The sequence below is a fragment of the Pteropus alecto genome, unplaced genomic scaffold, assembly GCF_000325575.1.
Source record: "Pteropus alecto unplaced genomic scaffold, ASM32557v1 scaffold60, whole genome shotgun sequence".
NCBI lineage: Eukaryota > Metazoa > Chordata > Mammalia > Chiroptera > Pteropodidae > Pteropus > Pteropus alecto.
In genome coordinates, this window is record NW_006430726.1 from 1986245 (window position 1) to 2000606 (window position 14362).

General features: G+C 52.9%; 1 protein-coding gene across 3 annotated transcripts in view; it reads right to left on the minus strand.

The window, feature by feature from the left end:
* Positions 1-12950: 12950 nt before the first annotated feature.
* The window catches only part of NTRK3 (neurotrophic receptor tyrosine kinase 3), a 317641-nt gene continuing 316229 nt past the window's right edge, over positions 12951-14362 (minus strand). For 2 of the 3 annotated variants that reach the window (XM_006905249.2, XM_006905251.1), the window contains one exon: positions 12951-13253. In XM_006905249.2, the coding sequence (XP_006905311.1) occupies positions 13068-13253 (186 nt within the window). In that variant the 3' untranslated portion in view covers positions 12951-13067. The remainder of the gene's footprint in view (positions 13254-14362) is intronic. The other variant, XM_006905250.1, reaches the window with a different exon arrangement.

Sequence of the window (14362 nt, forward strand, 5' to 3'; positions counted from 1 at the left end):
CCTCCCCCAGCCCTCACGTAAATACTCTAGAGAGAGGTTCGTGCCTTTTTCGCATGGCAAGTGTGAGTCGTGGGATAGGCCGCCCCCAAGAGGTTGAGGAGCAGAGAGAGAGGATGGATTCCCCTGGGAACTCACTCCGAGGTTAAAATTTGCAGTTCCGTTGAACTTGGACTCTGGCATGCTTCTGCTGCCTTAAAAAGAACCCCGTATGGTCTTACACCATTAAATGCTTCAGCAACACCGGAGCGGGGAGGGGAGCAGGGAGAGCAGGAAAGGGTTCAGAGCCTGGGAGGGTCCCGCGGCAGTGTAAGTGGAATGTATCTGCCATCTGCAAAATGGAAACCAGCATTTACGATGAAATTCGTAGGGACTGTCTTGCTTCCAGCACTGGGGCCATCCTGACATCAGCAGGAGGGATGTTGCCGATTAGTTAAGAGCATACGATGCGGCCTCTCGGACGCCATCTATGTATTATTGTGCTATATGACAACTGGCCGATCACAAAGCCAAGTGACAACGTGTGCTTCTGCTACGCTCGAGTTTCTCCGCGCGCCCCTTTGGGCTGCCCCGATGAAGGCCTCAAGGAGCCATCTGCACTTTTCTGTGATTGTTTAAGGCAAAGCTGGCTGCTGGACGGCACTCGTGATTGAAAGCTGGCTGCTGAGTCTACAAGATGCCCAGCAACAGCATTTCTGGGCCCTTTTCTGTCCCCTAAGTTCGTGGCTTCTGCTCAATACTGCCTCCAAATGCACACGGAGGGAAACACAGACTTGTACATTGTGAGGGATGTGCAGAAGTTGTTTTTTTAAAAAGTGCCAATAAACTGCCCCCCATTTGGGAGTTTACAAACCAAAGACGCCTTGTGGAGACTTTCTGCAGGGGGTGCGTGTGCCAAAGTGTGTCCTCCAGCGACATCTAAGTGTCTTTCTCTCCACGCAGACCTGGGTGTGTTAGTCCAACATCCACCATTTGTTAGTGGGTCAAGAAAGTGACATACACAGCTGGGCCACCAGGCTTTGAAATAAACATAAGATGCAAACACTCGAAATTAAGAAGGAAGTATTTCAGGTTGGGGCCCCAGTGGATAGGAAGTCAAGGGAAAACAGGCCCTCACCTGGAAGGTCAGGACCACAGACCCTGGATCCACCCAGTTTGCTGTCCCTGGTGCTGAAAACAGATACCCACAAATTACTAAGAAATGGGAGAAGCAAGAAACGCTGAATATCTGAATGTGAAACCGAAAACTCAGCAGAGGCTGATGTTAGGTGACGGGCCTCAAATGGAAGCATTCCCTGACATGCCCCTAGTTTTCCTGCGGGACAGAGTTAATACATCGCCATCATACTGAAGGGATAGCTCTTCCAAACCGTCTCCCCATTCAGGCCCTGTCGACATAGTCCCTCATGTGAGTCAAGGACCCCAAACCGTTAGAAAAGAAGCCTGTTGAGTAGATGGATTCAGAATCAGGGTCTGCAGACACCACCTACGGATACCTTCTTCTTGACACCAAGTGCAGACTTAGGACTGACTTGGCTTGCTACGACTCGATGTTACTGAAAGAAATATTTAGGTAAAACTCCACCACATACTGAAACATGGGCCTCCGAATTCTTCTTCACCCCTAAGTTAATCGTCCCATTCCGAGGAACTGAGCAGAGCTTGTGTCATGCTCAACAGAAAGTCTAAATTCATAAACGACTACTTCCTAACTACCCCAACTACACTGCACCCCCCAACCTAGCCAATTCACACAAGAAATCTCAGAAAATCAACCCTTTGAGAAAGAACATGATTCTTCTCTTAACATTATATGAATCTTTGCAGGAGAGAACCAAAGTGCTACTTTCTCTCACATCCAAAGAAAGACTTTTCCTGCCCCGACTTGCTTTCTTTCATTTTATTTTGATAATGCCCTTGAGCTCACCCGCCGCAGCCCATGCACATCACCAAGAGGGGTCCTCGATGCTGTGGGGTAACGGAAGATTAACGTAGGCCATTTTTGGTTGCCGCTAACTCCAATGGGCTTGGAGGAGCCTTTGCTTTTAGGCATGAACTGTAATCAATCTTTTTCCAGCCTTAGAAAGGAAATATCCCAGGTGCCCCCAAGAAAAACTAAACTCTCAAAGAGAGGAAAGGGGAAAAAAATTCATTAAAATAAGTTCTTCTTGTTCCTCTTATCATATTAGATCAAATGTTCCAGATCCGGTGAGTTATTTCTCAAATGATGTGCCTGAAATCCTTCAATAATTAGTCTTGTCACTAGGAAGTCGCCCAGTGAAACGGCTGGTTCTGGGCAGGGAAGGAGGTCAGCTTCCAAGGATTAACAGAAGGAGTCATGGGACCTCACTCTGAACCAGCTTGCCTTCCCCAATTTCACTCTGTAACTTAAAATCCTAGTCATAACCCGATCTGGACTCTCATTTCAAAGGAAGCGGAAATGCTTTCTGTCTCCTGGGCAGCTGCAGGGGGAAACTCACCTGGACAGAGGTTCAGAGAGAGTAAAATGCTTTTCTGTAGAAGACAAAGAAAAGCAGAGCCTGAGGTAAAAAGAAAAAAGGAAAGCCGAGATCGTCTGCACTTGAGTGAAACATCTGTGAATTTCTGAGGATTTCAGGAACTTAGTTTGATTCTGATTTCTTTCTGGAATGGTCAAATCCTTTTTATGAAGAATTATGCACAGAGTTTCGTCGCTCGCATCAGACCTGATTGTCGCTTGGAGATCTAAAGGAAACTGCATTTGAAAGATTTAACTTGCCAAATAGTCACCCTTGCAAGATACTTAAAATACTGGCTGGTGTCACCAACACCTGCGATTTTTTTAGGGGCTGTAAATGACATCACTGTCGTAACCTTGACAATCTGCCTCCAGATCTGTTGTAGGGGGGTTTCACTTTCAGTCAGACGCATTTCTCAGTGGGAATCCGGCTCACACCTCCTCGAGGCTATCAGAAGTGTAGTTTAGCCTTTGGTCTTCCATCTTAAGGTTATTCCCCCAAGTACAAAAGGATGGATGGGCCTGGAATGACCATGATATTGCTTCGGGGTCGTTATCACTTTGGGGGCTTCCTGCAAGATTAGTCTCACCAACCAATTTACAGAGGCAGCTTGATCTAGTCCTATTTTTTAAAAAAATATTACATGCGTAGCTACAGAACCTCGTGAAAGCCACGGTGGATGACACGGGGTTCAAGATAGCGAGAGATGCTGTTTTGCCACAAGATGTTCAGGATTTCAGGCCTGAACACAAAAGCCACCGGCGACCGCTTTTCAGTGGCAGAGCCAAGTGGGTAAAACATCCTCCGTCCACTTGGATTGTCGTAAAGGTCTTCTCTGTTCTTAGGTGCTCAGCGGTCACTCGGAGAGGAAAACGCCCATGACAAACCATCGCTACCAGACTGCGGGAGAGACTTAAGGAAGGGGCATCTCAATAAAAAAAAAAAAAAAGGATGATCTCAAAAGCCGCTCACAGCTCAGCACTGAGCAAGCCCAGCGGCAACACTGGCTGCCCAGAGCGTGGGCGCCACTTCTGTGAGGGCTGTGGTGGGCCCCACCGAGCACGGGACAGTTACGACGTCACTTGTGCATGATAATCCCCTGTGGCAGACAGGGGGGTGCTAACAGTCTTCTTTTGCAGATAAAGAAACAAGAAAGGGAGGGTCCCCGATCACTCAGCAGCAAACAGCAGCTCAGAAAGCCCCAGGTTTCCTGGGCCCATGACCCCCCCCAACCCCCGACCTCCACGTCACCCGCTGTGTTATCGCGGTGTTTAAAATGGACCCCGCATCTTTCCTAAGGAAATGAAAGTGAAAAAAACTTAGGAACTGAATTGAAAATATTAGAAGGGGCCCAGAAAAAAAAAAAAAAAGAGCTTGTGTCAATTGTAAGAAACAAAATATTTGTTAAAAAAGAAAAATGAAAATGAAAAAAACTTAGGAGCTGAACTGAAAATATTAGAAGGGGCCCAGAAAAAAACAAACAAACAAACAAAAAATGAGCTATCCCCAGAATTGTAAGAAACAAAATATTTGTTAAAAAAGAAAAACAGGGGTTGGGTTGGACATAGTTAGTGTCTAAGCGCGAGCGTGGATGGTTGATCACAGCTCGCTATCTTTCGGAGCCACGCACAAGACAGAGTTACAGCACCCACGGGTCCGTGACGCTTTGCGGACCCGAGAGTCTGGTCTCCCGGCTCCCCCTGTGATTGCTTCCACTTCACCGTTCTCTAGAAAGGGAGCACGTTCCCAGGTTCAATTCCGTTCTCAAGGTAGAAACCTTTCTGGTGCCATCACGGTAAATACCTCATATGATTGAAAAAGACTCTTATCCCTGTCAAGATTCATTTGTGTGTCAATATCACGGCCTCGCCACTAAATAAATAAGCACTTTGCCGATGTGCAACGCTCTTATTCCGTAGGGAGCTGGTGACCCACTTGAATGGGGGCGGGGGAGAGAAGAAAACAGGCTTTACCATTTGTCAGTATTTTTAACAGCCAGGAAAAAAAAAAAAAAAAGCCAGAGAAATTTGAAGGAAAAGCTGTTTGTGGCAGGCTCGCCTTTTCTAACCAAGTCATAAGGAAGAAATGACTTCAAAAAGACAGACTGCAGCTCTATAATGGGCTCGTTGTCCCAGAGTCTCTCGTGCAAAAGCAGCTGATGAGGTGCTAATCACTGGGTCCACTGGAGCTAGGAGCAGGAAAGAGAGTGACGGATGGATGGCCGTGAAGAGGAGAACACACTGTTTTGTTCTGTGGGAAGCTGGCTACATCATACCCTGGCTGATGCTGGGGCTGGGGACAGTGGGGCTCTCCCTCACTTTGCAGAGGTGGAATCCAGCCTTTAGGGGCTGGGGACAGCAAGTGGGTGTCAGAGTTCAGAGTTTCGAGAGCATTCGAAGGAGAGCAGTCAGAGATGTACTTAACCGCAAGATGAAAAGGGGGCAGAGTCTTCGGGATGGGGACATTTGCAAACTTGTTCTAGGTGAGACCTTGAGAACACGTAGAGATGCCTGACCTGAGTAATGGGGGAGGAAGAGATTGGCTTGGAAGGAGCTCAGGTCTACAGTTTGCTGCCACTCTACACAAAAGGCAGTCCTGCCCTGGCCCAGGTAAGTGACTTGTGCATAGTCACCCACCAAGGATCCCTCAGTCCAGCCTGCTCACCTCCAACCCTGTGTCCTTTCCACGTCCCGAGGAAAGTCTAACTCTTCAAGTTCCAACTCATTTTGAAGGTTTGGGCTGTTTCAGCCCCAAGATAGTTGGGTGATGGGCTTGAACTAGTTCACATTTATATTTGTACTTATGTGTTATTCAAGCCCAAATTCAGCGCTTCCCCCCAGAAAAAAATAAATAAAATTAATTAAATAAAATCTGCACCAAAGTTAGGTTTGGTTTTGTGTTTCTCCAAGAAACGTCAGTCCAGCCTGTAACTCTGAAGGGTTCTGAAGATCCAGGATTTACTCTGCCTTGAAAAAGCCCTAACGTCGTAAAAGATCTATAGTACAGAAAGTTAAAGGCTGTGTGATGATAATAATAATAAAAAAGAACAGTGAGCTATAGATAAGGTTAAGAAACCACAGGTATGGTGCCCACTTATTGGCACACACATACACGGGCAGATCTGTGAGAGAAACGTAAATGGGCACAGTGGTTTATTGGACCATACTGGACCAATAGGAATGTAGAGGGGTGTGTGTGTATGTGTGTGTGTGTGTGTGTGTGTGTGTGTGTGTGTGTGCGCCTGTGAACAAGCAGCATAATAAAAAAGAAAGATGAATGTAGTTTGTACTACGTCATTACGTGAGCTTGAGCATCTAGAACAAAATACAACGCGCGTAACTAGCTGCTTTTAAATAAAATCCAAGTGAACTTCTCTGTATGATTGTGACATTCCTTGGCCCAGAAATCTATTTTCCCAGTCAATAAACACAAAGTCCTTGGCTGGAAGCTTTCAGTGCTCCTAAAGAAATATCCAAGAATATACAAGGAGACTCTCGTTACCCTCATTATTAAAGACAAGAAGCAAAGTAGGAAAAAGGATGTTGGTGAGATCGTAATCAGAAAAGCCCCGGGGAATGCTGTGCTCCGGTTATGGGGGGAAAATATTCTCAATCCTGAGGCGAGTTTCCCCAAATGCCCTGATGGTGTGAGCCACGCTTCAGAGCCTGAAGTCGCCGGCATCTAGACGAAAGGGCTCAGCTTAAGACTTTTGATGTAATTAGTGGCCCCAGTTTGCAGGGAAGCTGGGATTTCGGCTTTGGGGCTTCCGCTGGCCTCTGTGTTTCCACGGGGCGCCACGCAGTCAGAAAGGGTTCTGGAGCCCATCGGCCCGTGAGGAGGGAGCCGGCCAGGGAGCTGGGGCCACAGAAACAGGGCAAGCCCGGTGTCCATCAGAACCCGGTGACCCACCAGGCCACCCGGCTGCGGCCATGACTCGCTGCGTCTGGACCTGGAAGTGCCGAAGGACGGAGCGCCGAGCCGGGCTCCCTGGCACGGGGCTCGCTCATTCTTTATGAGCCACTTCACTTCGTGCGGCGCGGGGGTTCGCCGAAGACTGTCTGTCAGCAGGAGTGTGGCTTTCACGCCTTGATTTGCAGTTCCCCCCAGGGGAAAAAACCAATATCGTGACAACCACTGTCACTGAACCAACCGAGCCGGAAGCCTGGCTCGGCGCCGTGGTCAGAGTCAGGTCACGCTGCTTCTCCCGGAGTCAGAGCCCAGCCGTGGTTCCTCTGCTCCCGGGGGCGTGGAGTTCAGGGACGGGGGTGCAGCGGGTGGGGAGGGAGGAGGGGGCCGTGGAGGGTGGGCTCCCGCGGGCTCCGAGCGGGGGGTGCAGAGATCCGCCGCACGCATCTCGACGGGCTCCGCGGCAGACTTCACTGCGCGCAGGTTAATCTAGATGTCGACACGGTCTGACGGCACGGAAATTGCTGCGGAGCCGGCCTCCTTCAGAAGTCTTCATAGCCCCGTCGGTTCCATCCCGGCGGCAGGAAATGAAAGTTTTCTGCTTTGCGTGCCGAATCGTTCGGCCCCAATCTGCTCACTGTTTGAAGTCCACGGTGTCTGTGGTCCTGGGATTCACCTCGTATTAAGGCTCTTCGCGGCGTCTGAGAGGGCGGGCTGCCAGGCCCGCGAACGCGGAGGATGGAGTCAAAAGGAAAAAAAAAAAAAAAGTAAAAGGAACAAAAATGAAAGAAACTGTTCTTGACGGAGATTTACTTCTCCACTGCAGAAGGCAAAAATGGAATCATCTGAAGCAGGTTTTTTTTTTGTTTGTTTTTTGGTTTTTGGGTTTTTTTCTTCACTCCAGCGGCAGGCTCCGAGATGCCAGCTAAATGTCAGGGACCCTCTTACGTGGAGAGGGAGCATGGACACCTCGCCAAGGAAAAAAGGAAGCACGTTAGGAAGCTATTCGTTTGAGTAGGTCCTACCAGCTGACACGTCGCCAAGTTCGTTTGGTTGTTCTGTTGTTTTGTTCTGTTTTGTTTTAAATGCCTGCCAGGCACTCTTCTTAAATGAAAGAATAACCAGCAGACTTGGGTATTCGCATCCTTCCTTGGGCTTCAAGGATGTCACATCCAGAATAAAATCAGAGGACACAGTGGATACTGGGGCTCTCTATCCATATGTGGACTTTCGGGAAGAATATCTACACTGTTATTGTCTAAAGCGAGAAGAAACCAATTTCTCTCACGGGACGGTAAGCTGGCAAGACCTGAGCACCCAGCGCCTCTCAGACGTAGATCTCAGACAGGGCTGTCTTCGCTTAGGGTGCATGAGACATCTTCTGCTAGAAACTCCCAGCCTTGGTGGCCACAAGTATCTCCTGCAAGCTGCAAGCCTGGGCCGTGGCTCCACACACACGGCGGCGTTTACCTTGGCGATGAGGAGAAATCGGCAGAGCTTACTGTCCTGCGTCTGTGTGACGGGAAAGAGCCCAGCACACTGGTTTCAGACACCGGCCCCGACTGCAAATACCAAACCGGGCCTTGTTTTAAATTTGGAACTTAAAGAAGAAGAGGAATCTTAATTTCTGTACTTTGATCGAGAATTCCAAGTACTTTGAGCATCGCCCCTCTCTACCGCCCCCCCACTGCCCAACCCCCATGGAGCTCCTTGTGACACAGAAAGGGGCCTGTGCTGGCACGCCGAGACTTGGGACAGAGACACCTCTTACTGCAAAGTCTAAAAGCTGTTCGAGTAGTCAAGGGAGCTCTGCTCAGGAAGGAGGCAGAAGCCAAGAGGGTGAAGCAGGCTCCGAGGGCGGAGCAGCTTATTCTCACAGCACGTGTCCTAGAACCCAGAGCCGTGACACAAATACGCGCCCATTCTCTCTCTGTCCCAGCCGCCTGCGGTGCTGGTGGATTTAACAACAACACCCGAATGAGTGGGAGGTGGTAGAAGCGTCTATCAGACAACGGGAAGTCCTATTTTCAGAGGCTCACAACGTTGGCGTTGGCGTAATTTAATTCGGGGAGTACCCGATGAGCAAACTGTACGAGATGACAGGTTTCCCACCGGGACCGCCACGAATGTCTCTTAGGCCAGCCCATCTCTGGGTTCGTCATCCCTGAGAAGCGTAAGTCTCCAGGAGACCGAGCATTCGGGAATGAGCTGACTGGAGGCAGACCCGCCCTGAAGCCGTTTTAATTACACACACAGGCCCACGTGCACGATGCGTACAGGCTTCGCCTGCCTTCGGCGCCACTCCCAGCCCTCTCAGGGTCGGGGGGCAATCCCAGAGCATTGTTTCAAGCCCATATGGATCTCTTCATAACGAAACAAAATGTGGGATTTTCCTTTAGTCCTATTAAGTGTTGGCAAAAAAAAAAAAGGATTTGCTATCCAAAAAGAGGTTGGTGCTCTGGGGACCAGAAACAGTGGCCACGGCGACCGAGCTCTGGGTTGCAGGTGCCTGTTTGCTCTAAGGCAAACGCCACGGGTATTTATGGGATGCTGGCCGGTGGGCCCCAAACCGAAGCTGACAGAGACATGCCCGGGACACCCGAAGGCGGCTGTCTGGACCGCCTGCCCGGGGCTCACCGAACAAAACGTCTGCAGGCATTCCTTTGCAAAGCGCAGGGAAGACCCCGAACCTCGAGACTGCCCGTTGCAGTAACTATACCTCGCCTCAAGACAATCCTGCTGCTGTCCGGTTTGGAAAAGTGGGGCAAGGAAGCCATTAGCCATTCCTGAATGGAAAAGAACTTTGGTGAATAGTCTGCAGCTTAAAACGCTGCCCGCTTTCCCACATCCTAGCTCCTTACGACAGCAGGTAAAGGTCATTCATCGCTCGGTTTTTGACCCAGAGTTCAGGTTGCCAGTTACCGAGCCTTCCTTCTGTGCCACCGGTAACTTTTCCTCCTCCCCTTGCTTACCCAACCCATTTTCTCTCTCATTTCTAACGAGCAAGTTAAAAAAAAAAAAAAAAAAAAGGTGAGACCAGAACAGAGATTTTTTTTTTTTTTTAACTGAAACAGACTCCAAGAATATCTATTATAATCTCTTAAGTGTCTCAGATGAAAAAAACCTGAAGATATGAGGGCTTAGCTGACTTGGCCAAGGCCAGCTGGGTCTAAGAGGAAAGCCAGGGATTCCGATGGTCTCCCCACCCGTCCACGTGCCGGCCTAACGCCCCCGTGTCCTGTGCCCTCCTGGCGGGACCGACTCACTTTGGCGTCTGAGTTGAATGTCACGCAGCCCCAGATACGGACTGACAGCTCTCCTGTTGGGATTGGTTTCTGAAGTATTTAGCACCAAAAATAGTTGCACTAGTGTAGTCTGCAAAGTAAGCATCGCGAGAGCAGAACGTTAATATTCAACCCGGACCAGAAGGAACAAGGACGCTTCGCCTCCGGCGGGGAGCCTCTCTCCAGGGGTGACTTGTGCGTCATCTGCTGAGTGGAGGGAGTAAAGGAGGCTCAGGGACCCTCACGATCCACTCAGAGGTCAAAGACGTAACCGGAGGGCAGCATGTGGTTCACGTCCAAAGTAAAGAACCGGGGAAGGCCCTCGGCCACGGCCCCACTCGGCGAGGTGGGCATCCGACAGCGAGTCACTCGCGCTCGGTCCAGGACGGAAGCAGGGTGGGGCACGCCGTACCAGGGACATCAGACTGGGTGGCCTGGGGCGTCCGCCCACAGTCACCGCGGCGCTCACCCCGAGCCGCGCTGTCGTGGCCCCGGGCGCGGCCCTTCGGAAGGCGGGTTTTGGTGCCGAGAGGGGAGAGCGGAGTGGACTGGTGTGGCCACAGTGGCTACCAGGATGGCATCTCGAGATACGCTGGAGCGCATCGGGCGCTTTTAAAATAAATAAATAACCCTTCGGCGGCGCATTTTTTGGGTGTCGTAGGGAGGCTGGGACGAGGACGGAGACCCAACACTCCCTCTGGGCCTAAAGGGGCCTCGCACACTTCGGCCTTCGGATTGCTGTGACCCAGGTGCAAGGGACGAGAGGGGTGTCTTAGCGGGAACCCACCCCTGCCCGTGCCTACGAACCCTCGGAGGCAACTGCCCCCCGCAACCCATGCCAGGCCTACGGAGGGCTGTCCCGGCCTTCGTTCGAGTGGCACGGAGGAAAAATGGTGACGGTGACTCAGTGCGTTGAGAATCCAAGGGCTGCCGAGGGGTAAGGGGCCAGAGGCCAGCAAGTTCGCCCTCCTTCGGCAGATGGGGACACTGAGGCACGGCGGGAAGCAGCGTCCCACTACGGGAAGAGCAGTACCGCCCACTGACACCCCCTCCCCCACAAAGCCCTTGCGCTTCCACAGCCCCATGCTCCGCCTCCTTCCGAAGACCTTGTACTTTCCTACTTGCTGAGGTTAGTAAGTCGGCACGTGAAGGAGACGCCTCAGAGGGTCACAAGGGTGGTAAGAAAGCGGGTCCCCCCCCCCGACAACCCCTGTCTCCTCTTACGATAGGCAGATGCTCACGGAGGACACAACCCTGAAGCCACCGCGGTGTCCTCGGCCCCATACGGATTGCCTTCTTCCATTAGGCCGCAGGGACTCAGCGCCCCGAGCGGAAACCCTAACACACTCCCAGCTGCCCGCCAGCCCCCACCCCCTTCCAGACTCCCCCAGACCCCCTTCCCAACCTATCAGTGACCACGAGATTCTAGAAACACACGGCCCAGGAGATGGTGGCCACACAGGGTCCATCCTGTGGAGGATGGGGCAGCGGCAGCACCTTGGAGCCTCACGTCTAACCAGAAAACCCTTCCCCCTCAGGCCCTCCAGCCGGGTCCCACAAACGCTGTCCCCTTCGTTACCCGGCTCAAAGCCAGATGGCACAGTTCCATCCGGCCTGAGCAGCAGACAGGAGCCCCAGGGCCTCCAGCTGAAAAGACAAGTGGGGTCATTGCCACGGGACAGCAAAGGATTCCTTTGAGGTGGTCAATTCAAAGGGCTCTCCTCAAACGTCCTCAGGGCTGGGCGCACGGCGAGGACGGGAAAGCCACCAGCGCCCCGGCTGCCCCCCTCCCCTCCCGGGCCAGCTCGGCAGCCTACGGTCTGAGCACAGCCCGTCTCTATTCGAATAAAAAGATTGGTTGGTTTAAAAAAAAAGAAGTGAACCCACAAACACGAGATTCAGTCCTGAGCCCCACACAGGGATGCCCACACTGCAGATGGCCGGACCGGCCAGGCTGATGACAGTCCCTTAGGCTGGCAGGGCTCCCGGGAGGCTCGGGTGGGCAAAGGCCAGTCCCTCAGGTAGCTCTGTGCTTGGAGTGAGGTGGAGGGGCGGGTGGCCTGTGGAGGGCTCTCTGGGGCCAGGCTGTTGGCTTCCACTGGGCTCCACGCAGCAGGAAGGTTCAGATACGTATCCCTGTCACAGTCCTTCATGGTGGCCCTGCATGGACTTCTGCAGAAGCCTCGGCGGCCCCCGGCGCCCCCGCCCACCAGGCCATTGCTCGGCCCTGCATTTCCACAGCAGCTCGCAGGCAGATGCGTCAATCATCCCAGGAGCCGGAAATGTGGGGAGAATGCCAGGGGGCCGGGCAGGTGCCACAGGATCTCCCCGGCCTGGCTCCCGCCCCCCGGCACGGGGTTCACCTGGGAAGTGTGAGCTAGGACCTCCAGGAAGCGGGAGAGAGAGGGGGCCCGGAGGGGCGTACCTCACAGTGACCTACAAAGACTAAGTCCGCTGCTGTCAGGGCCTCTGTGTCCACACGCGCAGGCAACACGGGGAACGCCGCCTGCCCCCCGACTCCACGAGGCCTGCGTGTGGGGGGTGGGGCTCTGGGATCCCGGTGGAAGCTTGTTCTTCTGCGGTTCTTTTCAGTCCAAAAAAGCCCAGTTCTTTACGTTCAGAGGACAGAGGACGCCTCCCTTTCGATTTTAGCAAGGAACCGGCCCACAGTCCACTCCTGAGACGGATGTGGTCCACTGCGAGCTCAGCGCTCGCCTGCAGGCGCCTTTGCCAGCTCCCAGAGGCATGGGGACCACGCCTCCCGGAAGGGACGAATTCGAACAGTGTCCTGAAGTGGAGGACAGAGGGAAGGCGTGCAGACAATGGTCGGAGAGGCCCGAGGCCCCGGTGGCTGGGGTGTCGCCTCCTTGCAGACCTCGAGGGGAACACACCTGTGCCGGTGACTCCTGGTCCACCCCAGCGCCTCCGGCCCCCGCATGGAGACTGTCTCTCTGCATCGTCAAGGTCGTCTGCCCCGAAACGCCGGAAGCTGAAGCAGCACAGGCCGCAGCGGAAGTCAAAGGGAATCTTCACTTTCGTTTGCGATATTTAAGATTTTCTGAGTTGTGGTTACGGTCTTGTGGTTTCTGGATCAGCAGCTTCTCTGTGTGTTAGAGAAGAAGGTATCTCTCTGTGGATATAGATAGATAGTTAGATATATAAATATATATATATATATATATGTGGGTGTGTGTGTGTGTGTGTGTGTGTGTGTGTGTGTATATTTTTCCCCCCTTGTATAAATGCTTTTTCCAAACTAATTCTCCTTGAGTTTATGAAGATGTTCGCTTCGGTCAAGGAAGGGAGCTGTGGGGTGGGAGGGGGCGCGTGAGGCCGGGAGAGACGAGGCGACGGAGTCTGAGTCCGCGACCAGCGGCCGCCGCTAGCCGAGGATGTCCAGGTAGATGGGGGTGGCTTTCCCCAGGGCGTGGAGGATTCTGTAGATCTCCTTGATGCTCAGCCGCTGCTGCGGCTCCCTCTGCCAGCACCCGAGCATGACATCGTACACCTCTTTGGGACAGACCCGGGGCCGCTCCAAGACGCGGCCTTGGGTGATGCACTCGATGACCTGGAAGAGCGAGGACAATGAGGGCATTACGCCGGAGCTCGGCTGGGGCCCCCGGCAGGAGGCCCCCGCTCCGCCCAGGGGCCTCAGCACAGAGCCTGGCACCCAGGAGCACGGGGCGAGGGCGGGGCTGCACTAACCCATGTATTCCGTTGTCTTGGAAAGTCCTACGCGCTAGGACCGGCCACCTGATTCGGTCCCTTGCTGGGCGGTAGTGCCAGTCAGTGAACCTCACAGGGTCTCAGCGTCCTCGACCGTAAGATGGGGGTGAAGTATCTGCTTTGACTGTCGCCTAAGACTGCTGTGAGGACTAAGCGAGGATCAGACAAGGGGTTGCAGGGCCCGACGCACAGCAGGGAAGGCCATCAAGAGGAGGAGGAAGAAAGCTAAGGACATGTGGCTGGACCGACCCCAGCTGGCCACTATAGGACCCGACCTGCAATCTGCACTTCCTCCAAAGAATTTCTTTGCTGACGCTAAGTATGTGAATTTTCAAGGTTGCAGATTCTGTTTCTCAGTTAGTTTTAACTTCCCTGACCACCGACTCTACCACCGTGTAACCTGGGTGAGCTCCTGACTCTGAACTGTCATCTCCTCATGTGACGATTTGTTGTGGTGACAAGAAAAAGCACAGAATCATCTCTATCGAGTGCCTGAAAAACGCTGCTTCCCCTCTCTGCCCCTGTGAGTCCGCGGACTCCCCTTCTCTCTCCCTCTGCTGTCCCTGACAGCATCTTGTCCCATGCGTCGCCTTGTGTCACTTTGACCCTGGGATGGCTCGTCACACCATCACACGTCAGCACTTTCCTGGCCACGTTTGCCCCAGAGTCCCCGGCGGCTCGCTTGCCTCACTCCTCGGCCGGCCTATAGGCCTCCAGCAGCTCACGTCCTCTGCTCTCATTAGGGCCCTGTTTCCGCCTCCATTCCCTTCGCCCCCACGGAAAAGGCTCCAGTTCAAACCGCGGTAACAGCTGCTGATGCTGAGATCGAAAGCATTTGGTAGTGCCTCCTCCAATGGGGGCTACCTAGCTTGTGAATTTCCACAGAGAACCCCACTATCGATGACTGCAGAACTTGGCTGAGGTGGTGGGTGGGGCGGGGGTGGTGGCTGG